Source organism: Pseudorca crassidens, chromosome 11 (assembly GCF_039906515.1).
Source record: "Pseudorca crassidens isolate mPseCra1 chromosome 11, mPseCra1.hap1, whole genome shotgun sequence".
Classification (NCBI taxonomy): Eukaryota; Metazoa; Chordata; class Mammalia; order Artiodactyla; family Delphinidae; genus Pseudorca; species Pseudorca crassidens.
In genome coordinates this window covers 47,577,139-47,596,459 of record NC_090306.1, presented here as the reverse complement: position 1 = coordinate 47,596,459, position 19,321 = coordinate 47,577,139, and the positions used below count along the sequence as shown (strand labels likewise).

General features: G+C 52.1%; 3 protein-coding genes across 9 annotated transcripts; 2 read left to right on the top strand and 1 right to left on the bottom strand.

Moving 5' to 3' along the window:
* The first annotated feature begins 325 nt into the window (after positions 1-325).
* On the top strand, positions 326-6,262 carry MMP19 (matrix metallopeptidase 19). The gene is made up of 9 exons (XM_067696887.1): positions 326-592; positions 885-970; positions 1,860-1,990; positions 2,237-2,452; positions 2,925-3,170; positions 3,753-3,878; positions 4,705-4,869; positions 5,031-5,158; positions 5,339-6,262. The coding sequence occupies exons 1-9, from the start codon at positions 503-505 to the stop codon at positions 5,672-5,674; spliced, it is 1,524 nt and encodes a 507-aa protein (XP_067552988.1). The 5' UTR covers positions 326-502; the 3' UTR covers positions 5,675-6,262.
* A 174-nt stretch (positions 6,263-6,436) lies between these two features.
* Positions 6,437-10,904, bottom strand: LOC137202032 (transmembrane protein 198-like). 3 transcript variants are annotated; one of them, XM_067696889.1, is made up of 5 exons: positions 10,703-10,904; positions 9,426-9,685; positions 8,272-8,853; positions 7,669-7,829; positions 6,437-7,546 (listed from the first exon to the last, which is right to left on the bottom strand). In XM_067696889.1, the coding sequence occupies exons 2-5, from the start codon at positions 9,598-9,600 to the stop codon at positions 7,409-7,411; spliced, it is 1,056 nt and encodes a 351-aa protein (XP_067552990.1). In that variant the 5' UTR covers positions 9,601-9,685; positions 10,703-10,904; the 3' UTR covers positions 6,437-7,408. The 3 variants fall into 3 exon arrangements, with proteins under 3 accessions (XP_067552990.1, XP_067552992.1, XP_067552993.1); XM_067696891.1 differs by having other exon boundaries at positions 7,669-7,826; XM_067696892.1 differs by lacking the exon at positions 9,426-9,685.
* Positions 10,905-11,137: 233 nt separating this feature from the next.
* On the top strand, positions 11,138-19,202 carry DNAJC14 (DnaJ heat shock protein family (Hsp40) member C14). Of its 5 annotated transcripts, none has more exons than XM_067696882.1 (8): positions 11,138-11,241; positions 11,765-12,282; positions 12,729-14,194; positions 16,895-17,001; positions 17,209-17,328; positions 17,670-17,830; positions 17,934-18,036; positions 18,246-19,202. In XM_067696882.1, the coding sequence occupies exons 3-8, from the start codon at positions 12,785-12,787 to the stop codon at positions 18,454-18,456; spliced, it is 2,112 nt and encodes a 703-aa protein (XP_067552983.1). In that variant the 5' UTR covers positions 11,138-11,241; positions 11,765-12,282; positions 12,729-12,784; the 3' UTR covers positions 18,457-19,202. The 5 variants fall into 5 exon arrangements, with proteins under 5 accessions (XP_067552983.1, XP_067552984.1, XP_067552985.1 ...); XM_067696883.1 differs by having other exon boundaries at positions 11,192-11,366; XM_067696884.1 differs by lacking the exon at positions 11,138-11,241 and adding an exon at positions 11,393-11,618.
* Positions 19,203-19,321: the final 119 nt, after the last annotated feature.

The following is a 19,321-nucleotide window of genomic DNA, read 5'->3' as shown; positions in this document are numbered from 1 at the left end:
TCCTACCTCTTAGTTTTATTATTATTTTTCCTATCCTAGAGCAGACAGGGAGACATGAAGGTTGCAGACGAGGGGTTTGCTACCCAAGGGTCACTGGGGCACAGGAATGTCCAGCTTCAGAGGATGGCCATGGTCCCTATCCCTAGTCTTTGCAGATATTCTGCCTCTGATCCTGCCAGGATACCCACCCACAGGACAATATGGAAAGTCTTTCGGTCTCCAGCAGAGGACCCTGGGGGATAGGGTTGGAGGCTCTTCTTGACTTCCGCTCTCTGGCAGGGCAGAGGTTAATGGTGAATTGCAACACATCTCTGGGCTGAGTCACCTCCTACTGACGCTCCCCCCAATTGCCCTCCTCTGAAGTTTTATGAAGAGGACCAGAGACTAGAGAGTGAAAAGAACTGAAGGGAAGAGACCCCTACCTAGCCCTGCTCCCCCAGGCTCCCAGAAATCTCAGGGCAGAGGGCACAAACAGCCTCTGGAGCTCTTGCCTGGTGGGACCATGAACTGGCAGCGGCTGTGGCTGGGCTTCCTACTCCCCATGACAGTCTCGTGCTGGGCCCTGGGGCCTGGAGAGAGGGAGGAAGCAGTGGTGAGTGCCCTGGGAAGGTCAGACCCAGGCTGGGGGAGGGATGGAGGAACTGCTCCATGGTCCCATCCAAGCCTCCCTTCTGACCTACAACTGCCTTCCTTTCCCTTCCTTCCTCTATTCCATGATCCACCCCTACCCATCTCCACTCCTTCCCCTTTTTCCTCCCCTAACGTGCCTCTCCTTTAGTCCTTCCACGTCTGTCCCCTCCTGTCCTTATGGGCTGTTAGGTCACTTAGAGCTTCACCCAGAGACTAACCTCCTTTCATTCTGCTGACCCCTACCCTCATCATAGGATTACTTGTTGCAATACGGGTACCTACAGAAGCCTCTAGAAGGACCTGATGACTTCAGGCCAGAAGATATCATAGAAGCTCTGAGGTGAGAGGTCATAAGGTGCATGCCTTCAGGGTCAAGGTCACAAGGTCTCCTTTCTCTCTTCTAAACCCTTTCAGTCCCCAGGCCCACCTCTGCTTAACCCAGGTCCACGCTGGGGATCTAGGGAATGGGTGGTGGGGCCTGGGGTGAGATGGGGATTCAAAGATGAGGGCACAGTCATTGGATCTTCCTAGGCCCTAAGCACTTCTTTGGAGGCTCCATGCCATGTTATATCCAAAATACTATTATTTGGTCACATTCCACATGAAGTATAATTTATATGTAAAACTGTGAGTTGAGTTGGAGCTGAGTTGTTGACATGATGTTGCCTTTCGTAAACATTTAATATGGGATTTATTTATTTCTATTTTGAAGTTTTCATATTTTGGATCTAATGGGTCATTTTTCTTTCTGCTCTCAGATATGTTCCCAGGCCCTTGAAAAGTCACAGTACCTGCGGCGCCTGATGGATGAAATTGCCCCAGAGCAGGCTGGGCTGGGAGGGACGGGTCCAGCCAGGAGGGGAGAAAGCAAAGGGAGGACAGGCCCTCAGGTGGCAGCAGTGGTGGGAGAGTCTCCAGAGCAGGAGGCAGGACACTTACCTAGATCAGAAGGAGGTTAGAAATTGCAGTAGAGGAAGAAGGCAACGCCAGATGGCACTTTACCCAAATAAGAGCATGAACACAGGAGGTGAAGCTGGAGTATTTCCTTTATGCAGAACAGGAAGTCCCAATTATGAGGACTGGATCCTGGAGTGATCCCATCAGCTTCAGAGCTTTTGGGCCATTCTCAGCCACCACCTTGGGCAGCAGGGGGCCAAAGAGCTATCCCCAGTTCTCAGTCATTCCAGATGCCCCTTCCCTGCTAGATCCATCCCTCTCCCTCTTTCTAGAGCTTTTCAGGAAGCATCTGAGCTGCCAGTCTCAGGTCAGCTAGATGACACCACGAGGGCCCGTATGAGGCAGCCCCGTTGTGGTCTGGAGGACCCCTTCAACCAGAAGACCTTTAAATACCTGCTGCTGGGTGAGGGCTGAGCCTGGGAAAGGGAGGGAGAGGAGGGGTTGGCATGGCTGTGGAGCACAGGTGGCACTGAGACAGCCTGGATGAGCTCAGTGTTGAATGGATGGTCACCTGGTTATTAACTGATCATCACTTGCCTGGAGGGGTTGTTTCACAGCTTTGCTAAGGGAGTGCCCAGACTCAGGGGAACTCTTCGGAGCTGGCAAAAGTATCTGTGCTTCTAATCTATTTTCTGGTCCAATTAACCAGGCCGCTGGAGAAAGAAGCACCTGACCTTCCGCATCTTGAACCTGCCCTCCACCCTCCCATCCTACACAGCCCGGGCAGCCCTGCTTCAAGCCTTCCAGTACTGGAACAATGTGGCTCCCTTGACCTTCCGGGAGGTGAAGGCTGGCTGGGCTGATATCCGCCTCTCCTTCCATGGCCGCCAAAGCCCATACTGCTCCAGTACCTTTGATGGGCCTGGTAGGCACCAGCTCTCAACTCTCACTTCACAGACCTCTGTCCCCTTGAGTCAGTGACTCTGGAACCTTAATGTCAGGCCACCCCCATGCTCAACTGTACCCTACACTCTCTAACCACCTTCTAATATTCCCTTGGGGAGCAGCATGTCACCTCCCTGGGGCCTTACCAAGCCTCTTCTTTGAAGCTTATGCCTTCTTTGTTGGTTTAAGTTCCTCTGCTCAAGGCATACCTCAAAGAGGACAGGGCCAGAGATGACAGAGTGGCTGGGAGGTAAAGGGACAGAGTGATGGGCATCCCTGAGAGAACGGAGTGATGACAGCGGAATCTGAACGGAGTGAGAGGTATCCAAGAGACAGTGAATATACATGGGGGAATTTTAAGGGAATGGAGTAATTGGAGTTTATAACAGGCAGGGGATGCTCCACCCTAGGAGACTCTGACCTCCTTCCTGTCTACCTTTGCCTTTGTCCAGGGCGGGTCCTGGCCCATGCCGACATCCCAGAGCTGGGCAGTGTGCACTTTGATGAAGATGAGCTCTGGACTGAAGAGACCTACCGGGGGGTGAACCTGCGCATCATTGCAGCCCACGAACTGGGCCACGCCCTGGGGCTTGGGCACTCCCGATACACCCAGGCCCTCATGGCCCCTGTCTATGCTGGCTACCGGCCCCACTTCAAGCTGCACCCGGATGATGTGGCTGGGATCCAGGCTCTCTATGGTCAGTCCTTTCCCCTAGTGATCGTGAAGGTCAGTCTGACCAGTATCTCTTCAGGCATGAAGAGACAGGTCTAATCTTCATGGAGGGAAATGGCTTGGCTTCTTTCTCTTCCTCCTGCCCAGTTACTTGGCCTTCTTCATTTTCAGGAGCTGTTTTTCTTTCCTTTTTTTTTGGCCACACTGCACGGCTTGTGGGATCTCAGTTCCCCAACCAGGGATTGAACCCGGGCCACGAGGCCGCTGCAGTGGAAGCCCGGAATCCTAACCACTAGGCCACTAGGGAACTCCCAAGAGCTGTTTTTCTGACACTTCCAGGTCTAATCTTTCTGCCAGAGCTCTCTCCCCTCATACCTGTTCTAGGGGATGAAGAATGAACATTCCAGCAAACCCCCTTCTCCCTTTCTAGTGCCTCTCAAAACTAAAAACATGTCTCCTGCTGATATCAATATGATCTTTCCTCCCACCAAGGAAAGCTCTCTAGGTTTCCCTTTTCCTCTCTATGGGACCTCTGAGCTGAACTTACAGTAGAAGAGTGGGGAGGCCAGTGCCTTCTCTCCCTGAGCAGGATTATGTTACCTTGCAGGCAAGAAAAGCCCAGAGACAGAGGATGAGGAAGAAGAGACGGAGCTCCCCACTGTACCCCAAGTGCCCACAGAACCCAGTCCCATGCCAGACCCCTGCAGTGGTGAACTGGACGCCATGATGCTGGGTAAGACCCTTCTCCTCTAGGCTGTAGGCAGGCAGTGGGGTGGCCTGCTGACCTTGACATGGGAGTGACATTGGACCTCGGCGTGAGCAATGGCAGTTTACCACCAGACAGGGGTTGGTGGCCATGGAAGGAGGCATGTGGTATGGGGAGGGAGGATTCAGAACCAAATTAAAGGTGGGCCAGGCTGGAATTTACCTCTGCTGCCACCCTATGAGGGCCACTAAAAATATCTGGAAATACAGCAGGATGGAGAAAACAGTCTTAACTGGAATGTCTATTAGAGAGGGTGTTATACCCACATGGAAGTACAACTTGGAAGCCACCCGGGGAAGGAGGGGAGGTCCCCAAGGGGGAGCAGCTACCTGCAGGGCTTTTGTTTTGTTTTGTTGGGCCAGGGCTGATTTGCTGTGAACAATAAAGGAGAGGCTGAACACTGGGTCCTCCTTCTCTGCCCTTAATCTTCTCTCTGAATTAAAGTTGAATGAATTTTTGAGAAATCAGCCTGTGAGAGGACAGCAAATGATTAGTCTGCCTGAGATACCCACAAGTCTTTATTTGACCTCTGCCTTTCTTTTTTTTTTTTTTTTTTTTTGCTTTACGCGGGCCTCTCACTGCTGTGGCCTCTCCCGCTGCGGAGCACAGGCTCCGGATGCGCAGGCTCAGAGGCCATGGCTCACGGGCCCAGCCGCTCCGCGGCATGTGGGATCCTCCTGGACCGGGGCACGAACCCGCGTACCCTGCATCGGCAGGTGGACTCTCAACCACTGCGCCACCAGGGAAGCCCGACCCCTGTCTTTTTGACTTGTTGACACGCTTATGCTCTCAGGGCCCCGAGGGAAGACCTACGCTTTCAAGGGAAACTACGTGTGGACCGTGACAGATTCAGGGCTGGGTCCCTTGTTCCAAGTGTCTGCCCTTTGGGAGGGGCTCCCAGGAAACCTGGATGCTGCTGTCTACTCTCCTCGGACGCAATGGATTCACTTCTTTAAGGGTGAGGGGACTAGTTTACAGTGTGTTACCTGAGGAGGGCCTATAATCAGAGAATCCATAAAAGGAGGGAGGGATGAGAAGTTTCTGAGACGGTGGAATGGAGGAACTGAAAGCTATCACCTGGCGACAGAGGTGTCTTGTTCTTTCCTTACATGCTCTCAGGAGACAAGGTGTGGCGCTACGTTAATTTCAAGATGTCTCCTGGCTTCCCTAAGAAGCTGAATAGGGTAGAACCCAACCTGGATGCTGCTCTCTATTGGCCTCTCAACAAAAAGGTGTTCCTCTTTAAGGTATGAAGTTCAAAGCAAGGGCAAATCCCTTCTTAGGAGGGGCGGGCTACCTCACACGGAGAAGCAGACTTGCTCTTGAAGGGAGTTCTTCTGCAGCTGCTGTGGGCTGAGGGTAGACCTCTGGGGGGTCCCTAAGCTCTCTTCTCATCCTCCTTTTCTCCCTGTCTGCCCCACACCTAGGGTTCCCGTTACTGGCAGTGGGACGAGCTGGCCCAAACTGATTTCAGCCGCTACCCCAAACCAACCAAGCGGTTGTTTACAGGAGTGCCAGACCAGCCCTCAGGTGCCATGAGTTGGCGGGATGGCCGCGTCTACTTCTTTAAGGGAAAACAGTACTGGAGCCTCAATCGACAGCTTCGAGTAGAGAAAGGCTATCCCAGAGATATCGCCCACAACTGGATGCACTGTGGTCCCCAGACCCCAGACACCACCCCATCAGATGGGGACACCACTTCCTCAGCCACAGGAACAACCTTGGATACCACTTCCTTGGCCATAGATATCACATCACTTTGAACACTGACCACTCAGCCAGAGATACGATCTTGGACATTACCCCCTCAGTCACAGCCTCCACCACCCTTTTATTCCGTGGCAACGTCACCCTCCCAGAGATCTAAGGCCTCAATCAAACGTCTGCTGCAGCACGAGCATGAACCATGGACCTCACGCCTCTAAATGTCCCAGCCCCAGCCACCACTCCCCTGTATTCTTTCCCTCCTGGGCAGTGACTCTCTAACTCAGCCCCCAAATCCATCCATTTCTTCCCCGTCTACTCTCTGGAGGACATTGGTAGAGGAAAGGCAGCCATTAGGCCTTTAGCTGACAGGAGGCCACAACTGGGAAAGCCTGGGTCCTGTTCTTCCTAGATAAAGTGCAAGAAAACAGCATAGCCAGTAAAATGAGCAAACGGCTTTGTAATCCTTGAGAATCACATTTACTTGCTTATGACTTTGGGCAAGTTAATTAACCTCGTTAAGCCTTGGATTTCCCATCTGCAAAATAAGGTTAATACCAATCCTGCAGGATTGTTGCATTAAATGAAATACTATATGTGAAGTGCCTGGAGCATTTGTGCTTGATAAAGGTTAACTTCATGAGAGAGCAGTGAACAACTCTTCCTCTGGCTGTGCGTGTGCAGCTCCTACGGTAGTCCAGTCTGATAAAGGTACCCTCATCAGATCTTTAAGGGACAGAGGACTTGTCAGTATGGCTAACCCTTTGTTCTGGGGTGCAAAGAAAGAAAAGAGCAGCAACAGTAGAGGCTGGACTCCCTGATTCAATGTTCAATGCCATTTTATTCACATGCTCCCGTGTTCTTCCTCCCTTCCATCATAACCCTGCTTCCCCGGGGCAGGGACATATCTTCCTTCATGCTGTCTGGGGAACCAGGGTACAGACTTTGGGCAGGAGAATCAGGGGTAGTGGAGAGTTAGAATGGGTTAGTGGCTGGGACAATGTTCTGGTTAAGGAGATTAGTGTCACCTATGATGAGAGGCAGAGAAGGCACTTGTCTTCCACGCAGCCCTGAAGACCAGGCTCCTTTGGGCAAAAGGGCAAGACTCTGGCATGTGGGCCAATGCTCTCTCCTTGGAGCAAGAAGCCAGCTTTGGGAGAAGGGGGGTGCTGAGCCAGGCACTGCCCTGTGGTCTTCCCCACATTAAGAAGAAGGGAAAGGGAAGCACCATGGAGGACAGTACCCCCAACTGAGGTAGGAGAAGGGGGCTTGAGCCTACGGGGTCCAGAGGGAAAGGCTAACCAGGAACCCAACTGCCCCCTAATGAGGGACCTGGGGATTAGGGACCCTTAAGCTCCTCTGTTGCCCTTCTCCCCATCAAAAAGCTATCAAGTGCTTTAGGAGGCTTCCTGATTTTCTTTAGGTCCTACAAAAACGAAACCCCTTATTTTACCATTGTGAGGCAAACTGAGGCGGGTATATAGAAGGCTATCTGGGTAACGGTCCTCCTTGGTTTGGTTTGGAGGGAATTAGGGAGTCAGTTACTTTAGGGACCAGAGCACCTCTATTATTGGACAGAGGTATGTACTCATATTTCCATTCGTCTCCCTTCCCTACAAGATTCTTCTCTATCTGTACCTAAAACATATCCCTACAGGGCTGCTCTGGGTTGGAGCACAGATTCCATCCCCAAGAGGTGGGGAAGTTTGTGTTGGATCCTGTGGGCCCAGGCCCTGCCCACCTAGTGTTCCCAGGCCCTTGCTAGGGGTGAGGGCATCAGTGGAGGTTTAGGCTCAGGTCCGGGTGGAACCAGAAGGTGTGGTGAGGGGTACAGTGGAACCACAGTCAGAATCCAGGTCCAGGACAGTGTGGGGAGCTGTGGCCTGGGTGCCTGGTCCCAGCTGGCGCTCTCGAAGGCTCTGGAGATAGCTCTGGAGGGGCACAGGGCAGAGAGGGCAGAAGAAAGGGCCTGGGTCAGAGCCCCCCTCCACCCTGAGCATCCCCATGTGCCCTCTCTCCCATGCCCCTGAGCACCCCCTACCCCTCCACTCACTGGAGCCAGACTGTCAGCAGGGCTCCGGGCGCTGGGGTGGAGCGGGCGCCGGTAGCTGCCCTCACAGAGCCCCACCCCAGGGGAGGTCCGGTGCCACTTAGCCTCTTGCTGACGGATCCGAAGGAGTTGGAGATGCCTTCGCTGGTGGCTCAAGACCACTGCTTGGGAGGGGGCAATACAGACTCAGGGAGGCCTCTTTAGACTCTGAAACCCACCCCCAAATACACTCATACTCTAGAGAAACCAATTCAGTGTCCCTGTTACGTCTCTCTCAAATCTCATTCCCCCTCCAGTTATTCTAAAGAAAGTTTTCTTTGTAATCCTCCTACCCTTTCCTTCTGGACTTCCCTGACACCTTCCTTTTCTTCCATATCAGTCCCCAGTAACTCTTCCCTGCACCCCCCTCCCCCGACAATGACTCTTCTCATTCTTACCCAGAACTTTGGCTCCTCCTACTCTGTCTTCAAAGCCCTGCCCCATTCACCTTAGACACCTCTGCCTTTTGCCTCAAGTGGATTTTCCCCCTTCCCCTCCTCAAGTCTGGGAACCAGGGACAAGAGAAGGCACAGGTTGGCTGCTTTCTGTACCATGGCAGTAACTCACCATTGGTGTGGCCTCCACGTTCCTCATCCATGAGCTTCCACTGGGCCAGGGCCCCAAGGGCCCCCAGGGCTGGCCAGGTCCCCAGCAAGACCCAGCTATACCAGCAGAGAGGAGGCAAGGCTGGAAGTGCCTGCAAGCGCTGGCCCAGCCGACTGCCCAGTGCCAGCCCCTCCAGGAAGTAGTCAGCACAGGCCACCAGCACCGCAGCACCCAGCAGGGCTGTGCCCAGAACTGTGAATGGACGTGGCCACCGAAGTGTGAGCAGGGCTCCCAGCAGTGCCAGCCCCACCAGCCCCCCGGCCGGCACCCAGGCTGAAGGTGGTTGGTAGATGGGCTCAGTGCCCAGCAGGACCCCGGCGCCCAGGGTTAGGCCTAGCAGGAGACCAGTCAGGAAGAGACCGACACTGCGAACCAGCATGGTGACTAGGCCGCAGAGGAGTCCGATGCCTAGCGCAATGCCCGCGCTCACCTCCAGGCTCAGCTGTGTCTCTAGCACACGCTCCTTGTGGCACAGCAGGAAGATCACCAGGGCTCCTGAGAGCAGGCCGGAGAGAAACATCACTGCCTTGAAGCAGCGGTAGCCTGGGAAGGGAGGCAGGAGGCACTGAGAGGCAGAAAGAGGTCTCCAGGGATGGCTCTGATGAATCAGGAGGGAGAGGAATGGCTGACCAGAGGAGCAGAAGGCAGGAGCAGCACACACAGGGACCTCAAGGCGAAGGGCAGAAAGGGATCATCTAGGGAGGGTAGGGACTTTTCAGGAACTGAGAGGGGATGGGAGAGCAAATCAGCAGGTAAGACGGTAAGACGGATGCATTGAGGGGAATAAGTACAGAAACAAGGTTTCGTCCTTCCAGGGATGGTAGACGGGAAGAAATCGGCACAGGCTGGTTCAGATTATTGGGGAAGGGTGAAGAAGCCTTAAGCATAGAGGGTAATTTGGGAATGGAATCCTGAGGTAGGAGGCAAGGCTCAGAGCTGGAGGGTGTGGGCATGGGGGATGAAAAAGAGCTGGCAAGAGCAGCTCAGCCACACTGAAGGTAGCATCCCCCGACAGAGGAGGAGAGGTGGCTCAGGAGCAAAGGAGAAAGTTGGCATCATCCTTGAGGGTGACGGTCTTGGGCAGCTGCCCCCCAGAACCCTGGCCCTGCCCTCACCGAAGCAGCAGTAGATGATTCCAAAGCAGCAGCAAAGAGCACACACCAGGGCGGGTGCCAATTCAGGATTGTCCTGGGGTTCCAAGACACATCTTGGGTCTGGAGGCTCTGGGAGTTGTTGATTAAAGGGCCTGGGGTCAGAGGTCATGGCCAGGGGCAGCAAGGCTTCCTCCATGGCCGAAGAGAAGGTGGTCACAGAGAGGGAGGTCAGTGTCAGCTCCTCTCATCCATCCATGAATGTCTTGAGGGGGCTGGGAAACCTGCAAGGGGGTAGGGGGCAGGAACTCAGGTGCCCATGAATCTTGAGGACTCTGTACCTCTATTTCTTTTAAAGAAAGGCCAATTTCAGGACGGAGCTTAGCCCTGCTGGGGTAACTGAAGAAACCTACAGGACCGGGTTAAGGGGAGCCAGCTGTCTCTTTATCACCCTCTGAAACAAGGACATTAAGTAGGACTTCAAATCTTATAAAGGTAATGAGTCTTTGTCCCCTGGCTTTTCAGGGTGGGGTGGGAGCAGTAGGAAGTCCTCGGTCTGTGGAGGGAGGGGCCCAGGGGTACTAGTGAGACTGGAGGCTAAAGACTCAGCAGCTTGTTCCAGCCGAAAAGAAAGCTTGCCCCATCTGCAGCTGGGACTCAAAATTATCACACTGAACTGGGAAGAATGGACTTAATAGAGGGGGGAGAAGGAGAAGGAAGGGGAGAGAATGAATCATGGTGGGGGTCTCCCGACAATTGCTCCAACCCAAGAGAAGGAAGAGGGGGAAAAATCAGACACCAAGAGTTTGAGACAAGAAATCAAGTAGAGACAGAAAGCCACACTTTATCAGGGTTTTGAAGCCTTGGCTTCAGGTGGAGGAGTTATTGGGGGAAGGGGCGTTCAGCCACAGTCCAACTCCCACGATCCCCCAAGGACTAAGCAGGCACCTTGCCCACAGACAACATCTCACATCCTGGTAGTATTTTGCTCCTCCCCTCAGGACACTGGTGGGACTTTTCCTACCTCCCCCTTTCCCCTGGGGTGTCAGGGCTGCCAGTGGGATATGATCTCAGTTCCTGAAAGGAGAACACCAAGGAGGAGGGGCTGGCAGTGGGGGCACTATGGGAGTGGGGTAGGGTGGGTGCAGGCACTTCCCTTCAGCTGTCTTCTTTTGGACATCAAGGTCTTAACAAGCAGGAGAGTTGGCTTGGGCAATCCCTGGGGTTTCTCTCCCCAATCCGCTTGGAAGTCTGGGGACTCTAAACAAGGAGAGGTTTGGGAGGGGGTGTTAACTACTCACCACCCTGTCAGGGCTGAGGAGAGGAGGGGGTAGATGTGCTTCCCTAGACCCCCAGCTGCATCCCTGCCTGGAGTCCTAGGCGTTCAGGCGGCTGTCGGGCGTGGGTACCCGTAGGGCCACTCTGTTCGTTGCCCCCTAAACTCTTGCAAGTCGTAGCCCAAGCCCCGTGAGCTAAAAGCAACCAGCTTGGGGGCGGGGTGGGGGTGGGGGTGGAGGAAGGGGACAGGGTGGGGGGGGTGACATCACGGGGCGGGACCCTCCAACTCTTTTCCCTGTGTGTGGGGGGACCCAGTTTGCCTACGGCTCTAGGCTGGGATCAGAGACCCCCTTCCATAGCAGGGAACGGTGTTGGGGGAGCCACAAGAGGTTTGGGGAAAGGTCTCTGAATACTTAGGCGCTGACTCAACAACCAGAAGCTTTCAAAACCCCTACTGGTGTCCCAGCGCCCCCCTACTCCGGCTTGGTTTCTTCCACTTCCCAGAGAATTGGAGTATTGTCTTCTGGAGAACTTGGTGGTCGGGATCGGGGACCCCGGGAAGGTGCTCTTACTGGTCTGGGGGCGCCGACGAGGGGTTCATGGGTAGAAAAACTTGCGGAGCAAAGACGGGGTCTGGAAGGGGGACTAACGGAGAGGCGTGTGCAGAGGAGGGGACCGACAGAGAGGGTACCCAAGCCGGGTCTGAGTGGGGGCGGGGGCGCTTGTCAACGTCGACTGAACAGCTTGGTATGCAAACGAGATGCAAAGCAGCATGCAGATGAGTGCAGTGTTTTTTGGCACTCCGCTCGGGTCCTAAGCCCAGTGGAGCCACGCTCTCAGTCCTCCGGTCCCGCTTCGTGACGGGGACTGAGAGCTGCACCCAGAGGCGCGGATCCGGGCCGTGGGAGCTGCAGTTATACGGGGCAGTTCGCCAGCTGGGTCAGGCGCGGTGGCGGGGGGTGGGGAGCGAGGGTTGGTGGGAAGAAAGGGGCAGCGTAGGAGGGCCAGGGCGGGGCCAGGCCCGGGGCGTCCTCCCCTCCGCTCCACCCCTGCATGATACAAAAGGGCCTCTGTCCTCATTACAGCAAGGGATCAGTGCGGTGGCTCCCCTACGCTCCCTGGTTTTGACTGCAAGGGAAAAAGACTGGCTCGGTGGCTTTCCTCTATCTCCCGGTCTCGGCACAAGCCCAAGAATACAGCCAGAGGAACTTGAGAATCTGCCCCGAGTCCGCAGGCACTGCTGCAGCGCCCACTTGCTTCGCTTCCTGTGGCGCAACCTTCGGGGATCCCACTTCAGCACGCGGAGGGCGGCAGCAGAGAGCCCTTTAAGGGGCGGGGCCAGTGCTTCCTCAGGACCGCCCCCACTGGTTCGACTCCGCGCTTGCAGCACTGGCTCGCGCCTCCGCCAACCGCTTTTACTTTTCCTTCCCGTGTCTTCCCCGGTGACCCCGGAGGTGGAAGTAGCCCCAGGTCGGCGGCCGCGGCGGGGACGGAAGGCGGAAGCAGAGAGTGAACGGGAGGCGGAGCCGGGGGAGCTGCTCTTGTAGCTCCCCCTGGCCCTCGGCCCAGCTGCTCGAGGGGGAGGAGTTACCGCCGCTCTTCTGTACGTTACCTTGGTCCCCTCTACCCAGCCCGAGGGTTCACGGTTTTCTCTGTCAGGGGCAACCACAAGCTCCGCCCCCAGATTTTCCTTAAAGACCGCACGGTCCCCACCCTTTTCTGGCAGTCTGCGGCCCCCTTTCCGGTCGTCTTTCCTTTTTTCCCAAGAGTGACCCCAGGACCACACCCTTTGTGGTACCTCTTTTTTTCTCTGATTCAGCATTATAGCTTTCTGGGGAAAGAAAAAAATAAGGGGATTTGGAGGAGGGGGGAGAGAGCAGGGTTGTCGTTAATGTAGTATTGGCTTTATTGCTGGGGTAATGAATGCCCAAAAGAACTCGGGAAAACAAGGGAGGTGGGTCCGTTAAATATATCTCCCCAATTTAAGATTATGTAACCTCTCTCTTGATCCTATCCTTGATCATCCCCACCTTGATACCTTTGTTACAGGCATCAGAACTTACCATGATGGCTGTGACCTAAAATCCTCAGGAAGCCCTGGGGTCATGGCCCAGAAGCACCCCGGAGAAGGAGGGTTGTGTGGAGCCCACCACAGTGGTGGTGCCTCCCTCAGGACTTTAGGACCCTCTGTGGACCCTGAAATACTTTCATTCTCAGGACTCAGGGACTCAGCTGGGCCTGCTCCTAATGGTACCCGCTGCCTCACAGAGCACTCTAGTCCTAAGTACACACAGCCCCCAAATCCAGCCCACTGGTCAGATCCAAGCCATGGCCCGCCAAGGGGTCCAGGACCCCCTAGGGATGGAGAGGACCCTGATCAGAGTGAGGCATCTTCAGAAGAGTCAGGAGTGGACCAGGAACTCTCAAGAGAGAATGAGGCTGGCTACCAGGAAGATGGGAACCCTTCTTTTCTTTCCATTCCACCTGCTTGTAACTGCCAGGGAACCCCTGGAATCCCTGAAGGGCCTTACTCTGAGGGAGGAGACAGCTCTTCTAGCAACTTTTGCCACCATTGTACCTCTCCAGCTTTGGGGGAAGATGAAGAGTTGGAAGAGGAATATGATGAGGAGGAACCTCTTAAGTTTCCCAGTGATTTTTCACGTGTGCCCAGTGGAAAGAAACCTGCACCCCGGAGACAACGGCATCGCGTTCCAGCCAAGGAGGATACTCGGGAGGGTGGACGCAGAGATCCCAGATCCCCTGGTCGACATCGGCTGGGTCGGAAACGGAGTCAGGCAGATAAGCGCAGAGGACTGGGATTGTGGGGAGCAGAGGAACTGTGTCAGCTTGGACAGGCAGGCTTCTGGTGGCTGATCGAACTGCTGGTATTAGTGGGGGAGTACGTGGAAACTTGTGGCCATCTCATCTATGCATGCAGGCAGCTGAAAGGCAGTGATCTGGACCTTTTTTGGGTCTGGGTTGGAGTCTGGGCAGGGCGGCTGGGGGGCAGGGCCCAGGTGATGTTCCAGTTTCTGAGCCAAGGGTTTTGCTATGGGGCAGGGCTGTTCACCCGTTTTCTTAGGCTACTGGGTGCTTTGCTGCTCCTGGCTCTGGCCCTTTTGTTGGGCTGTCTACAGTTGGGCTGGCGGTTTCTGGTAGGACTGAGTGACCGGTTAGGTTGGAGGGGTAAAGCCACCTGGCTCTTCTCTTGGCTAGCTTCTCCCACCTGGCAGCGGTGCCTGATTCTGCTGAGAGAGAGCAGGCCGTGGCAGCAGCTGGTAAGAATAGTTCAGTGGGGTTGGCTGGAGTTGCCTTGGGTCAAGCAGAGGACCAGTAGGCAGGGGAATGCACCTGTAGCTAGTGGTCGCTACTGCCAGCCTGAAGAGGAAGTGGCTCGACTGTTGACCATGGCTGGGGTTCCTGAGGATGAGCTAAACCCTTTTCATGTGCTGGGGGTTGAAGCCACGGCATCAGATGTTGAACTGAAGAAGGCCTATAGGCAGCTGGCAGTGATGGTGAGTACCCTTCCCCTCTGTTTCCAGTTCTTTGTTCCCATATTTTATTTTCTATTACAATTTTTTGGGAGAGTGGAATAAAGGGAAGGCAGAGTAGAAAGTCAACTTGAAGACGAAGAGCATCTTTAATTCTTAGGAAAGAGTCATAAAGACTTTCCCCCCCTTTACTATGGGATCTGACTTTCCCTTAAAGTTTTTTGTCATGAGATTCTTTTTCTTAATGAAAATCAACGAACCTGGTGTATTAGACAGTGTTGGACTCACTCATCTGGAATAACCAGGTGAAATCCTGAGTAGCGTGGAGAAGAGACCTAGTCAGAAAGCCTGGCAGTTCTTCTCTCCTAAACAAATGAGGGTTTTTTGAATACAGGGAAATCCAACTGTCTGTCGCAGTGAGGCAAGTGTGGACTAGTGTGGGAACGTTCAGGGAGTACATGAGTGATTATTCCAGGACCAGGTGAGAGAAAACAGCTGTTTCAAGACCAACAACCCAGAGTGGGAAAGGAAAGGAGAATGGGACATAAATCTTGGAGAGGCATGTACATACATTTTCAGGTCATACATGAAAATATGGTTGCTTTTACTGGTAAGCGGGTATAGGTGGGAGTTGTGACGTATCATGCTCAAGGGAAATGGTTTAATACAAGCATGCAATCAAATTGCTTTTAGAAGTAGCTATTCAGGGACTTCCCTGGTGGCGCAGTGGTTGGGAATCTGCCTGCCGGTACAGGGGACAAGGGTTCGAGCCCTGGTCCGGGAGGATCCCACATGCCATGGAGCGACTGGGCCCGTAAGCCACAGCTACTGAGCCTGCGCGTCTGGAGCCTGTGCTCCGCAACAGGAGAGGCCACGATAGTGAGAGGCCCGCGCACCGCGATGAAGAGTGGCCCCCGCTTGCCACCACTAGGGAAAGCCCTTGCATAGAAATGAAGACCCAACACAGCAAAAATAAATTAATTAATTAATAAACTCCTACCCCCAACATCTTAAAAAAACAAAAAAAAAAAAGAAAAGAAGTAGTTATTCAGATGCTATTTTTAGATATGCCATTTCTATACAAGTAAAGCTATTATGAATGTAAGTAGTGTGTGTAAATTGCATTGGAGGCCTATTTGAGTGTATGGAACTTGACTGGTAAAATATCACAGTGTGTAAATTATCTCAATGGTTGCATGACACTAAAGGGGAATGGGCAACCAAAGTTTCCATTAACCATTCAAGGCACAATAAAGTACCAGGCCTGTAACTTACCAGAGGACTAAATTATCAATAGTTTGGTGGGAAATGTATGCCCCTTAGTGGATGGCCTGGGATATTCTGAGAGTGGGGAACAGTGTTCACACTCAAATTGTTACTAATGGTAGAGTTCTTTTCTCACCTTTATGTCTTTTAGCAGACATCCTCTCTTGGGGAGTATCATTCAAAAATTCTCATTTTCAACTTACTTTCTTGAAATAGAGCTGTAGTAAAGTTCCCTGATCCTCAGTAGACCTGCCCTACTATCCAAAGTTCTCCCTCTTGTTCTGGGCCACAGTATCCGTGGGCTTCTTTTTTTGGCCGTGCCACATGGCATGTGGCATCTTAGTTCCCCGACCAGCGATTGAACCCATGCCCCTTGCATTGAAAACGCAGAGTCTTAACCACTGGACCACCAGGCGAGTCCCTGTGGGCTTCTTTTATACAACCTTTCACTGCTTTTAATAGGCCCTAAATTGACCATTACCCACATTCTATAAGTTTGGGAATGTGAGAGATTTAATAGCATTCTGTTTATTTGGCCTCAGTCAAGAGACTAGCTTTATCTCTGTTTTTGGTGTATGTGGATGGGAACAATCAGGAAGCTGTAGAAAGTGAGGATATTATCTGTCTTGGAGAAAAGGCTGAAAAGTGGATAAAAAGCCTGTGAGGATTGTGGTATGTTATCAATATTTCACTCCTGGGACAGAAAGGCAAACTACTGTAGGAAGTTTTGAGTATATATGAGAATTTCCTAGTTAGAAAATAGAGTTTGAGTATGTTGGAACTCTTAACTTTATGACTGACAGTAAAGTTAAAAGATGAGGGTTTAGTACGTGTGTGCCAGGTAGTGACACACATACTAAACCAACCATCCCTGCTTGCCTGGGATTGAAAGGTTTCCTGAGACATGAAATTTCAGTGCTAAAACTGGGACAATCCCAGGCACACTGGGACGGCAGATCGCCATAGTGCCAGATTCTGTGCCATATGCTTCATGTGTTTTCTCATTTAATACTCCCAACAATCCATGATAGATAAAATATTCTACGTCATACAGCTAATAAGTGACAGAGGTGGGACTTAAACCCAGATCTGTCTGCAGAGCCACAGCAATTAACCATTAAGCTATACTGACTCTTCAAAAAGATGGTGAAGGAGAACGCTTTTTTTTTTTTTTTTGCGTTACGCGGGCCTCTCACTGTTGTGGCCTCTCCCGTTGCGGAGCACAGGCTCCGGATGCACAGGCTCAGTGGCCATGGCGCATGGGACTAGCCACTCCGCGGCATGTGGGATCTTCCCAGACTGGGTCATGAACCCATGTCCCCTGCATTGGCAGGCGGACTCTCAACCACTGCGCCACCAGGGAAGACCCCGAAGGAGAACCCTTTGATATGAGGTTATTTTGACCCAAAATGGGGAGAGGGTTGGAATGGATATGTGATGAAATCTGTGTTTTGGTAGGTTCATCCTGACAAAAATAATCATCCTCGGGCTGAGGAGGCCTTCAAGGTTTTGCGGGCAGCTTGGGACATTGTCAGCAACTCTGAAAGACGGAAGGAATATGAGATGTAAGTTGGAGCTAGGAAATTGTCAGGTGGGGTAAATGAATAATCTTCAATAGCAGAGATCATTGGACTTGTGGATGGAGGCTCTCTGAGGCAGAGAGAACTGAGGTGGCTTGTCTAGCTGGCCAGGGGCCTCAAGAAGCCAATAGATCTGTCTCCCTTTGTCCCTCACTCAATACTCTCTGACTTACAAAGCCTTTTTTCTCTCAGGAAGCGAATGGCAGAGAATGAGCTGAGCCGGTCAGTGAATGAGTTTCTGTCCAAGCTGCAGGACGACCTCAAAGAAGCAATGAATACTATGATGTGCAGCCGATGCCAGGGAAAGCATAGGTATGACTTAAATAGGACAGGAGTGGGACAGCCACAGTTTAGCTAAAAACCTTCCTTGTATTGTCAGTAGTTGTGGGATCCAGATAGTAAGTAACAAGACCCTGAGGTTTCTACTTTTGCTATATTGTTAAGAGACTGAGGATTTGAATTAGCAAGAAGAAAAGATAATAGTTCTAGCTTTAAGATAGAAGGTTGAGGGCAGGGTGTACATAGGCATTTGTAACAACTGAGTCAGTAACCATATTTGTCAGTAATGATGAGATGTCAGTAATGGAGACTACAGCAATGCTCTAGGTAAGCTTGATAGATTATTAAGGAACTGCCCTTTTGTTGGATTGCAGGAGGTTTGAAATGGATCGGGAACCTAAGAGTGCCAGATACTGTGCTGAGTGTAATAGACTGCATCCTGCTGAGGAAGGAGACTTTTGGGCAGAGTCAAGCATGTTGGGCCTCAAGATCACCTACTTTGCGCTGATGGATGGAAAGGTGTATGACATCACAGGTATACTTCTGTCCTCTGGAAGTATGGGCTCATATATCCAGCCCATCTGTGATATCACAGCCAAAACTGTGATATTTTGGCTAATTATCTCTCATGCTTGCAGAGTGGGCTGGATGCCAGCGTGTGGGAATCTCCCCAGATACCCACAGAGTCCCCTATCACATCTCATTTGGTTCACGGATGCCAGGCACCAGTGGGCGGCAGAGGTAGGTGGTATTCCTCTCAATAATCTATCCACTATTCTAGTTCTGAACATGGTTTCATGACATGCTGTTTAGGACATATAGGTGTCTCACCCTATAAGGAGTTTGGGAACTGACTCGGTATATCTTTAAAATAGGTATAAATAGGTAACATAGGTAACCATTTGACTCCAGTATCTCTTGCTTCATCATGTCTTCTGTTTTCCTGTCAGAGCTACCCCAGATGCCCCTCCTGCTGACCTTCAGGATTTCTTGAGCCGGATCTTTCAAGTACCCCCAGGCCAGATGTCCAACGGGAACTTCTTTGCAGCTCCTCAGCCGGGCCCTGGGGCCACTGCAGCCTCCAAGCCCAACAGCACAGTACCCAAGGGAGAAGCCAAACCGAAGCGGCGGAAGAAAGTGAGGAGGCCTTTCCAACGTTGACACCCCCCCTCTTTCCTCAAATCAATGTCAGGGAGTCAAAAGGGCTGTGTACAGCACAGGATGGAGTTTGATTTGTTTATTTTTAAATATTTAAAAAAGGGAAAATTTTAAGCTCAAATTGTTCACTCAGTACTTACAGGAAGCCCTGGAACCACTCTCCCTCCTCCACCAGCACCCAGGAACTGAATCTTGTCTTCTGACAATACCAAAGAAATAGGGGGTGGCTAGAACAAAGAACCTAGGGCCTGGACCTGGGCTGGACGATATCTCCCATAGTAGTGTGGGAACTGGGTAATTCCCTGGGATCTGTATGCCTTTGTCTTGTCTTTTGCTTCTACAGCAGATGACACTTTCCCCCCTCTTTTTAAACGTGTCTGTATTATTTCTTGACCCATTTCAGGAGGGAGCCCCCTCCTTTGCCCCAATATACTAGTAAAATGACAGAACGAGAAAGCATGTAACCCTAATTATAGGAGATACATAGAGTTCAGAGAGTGGGAACTCTCACCTTGTGGGTAATCACCCAACTTCGTGCTTATTGCTGCAGGGATGGCCGAAACTAATAATTTTTAAAAAATAGAATCACGCTCTCTGCCCTTGGGTGAGGGGGAAGGATAGAGGGGCTCCCGGCAGCCCCCTTATGATCCAAGGGTTTGTATTTTTTTAAGTTTGTTCATATTTGTATGTATATATCTATTTAAAGCCAGGGGATTATCTTTCTATAAATACATAACTGGCAACCTGTATCTTCCCTCTCTTCTTTGCCCATATAGCTGGAGCCCTTTTTTTTTCATTTGAGAATCTTTTCCCTCCTAAGTGTTAGCTGAGAGTGAAGGGCACCTCCTACTGGACCAAGGGAGAGGGG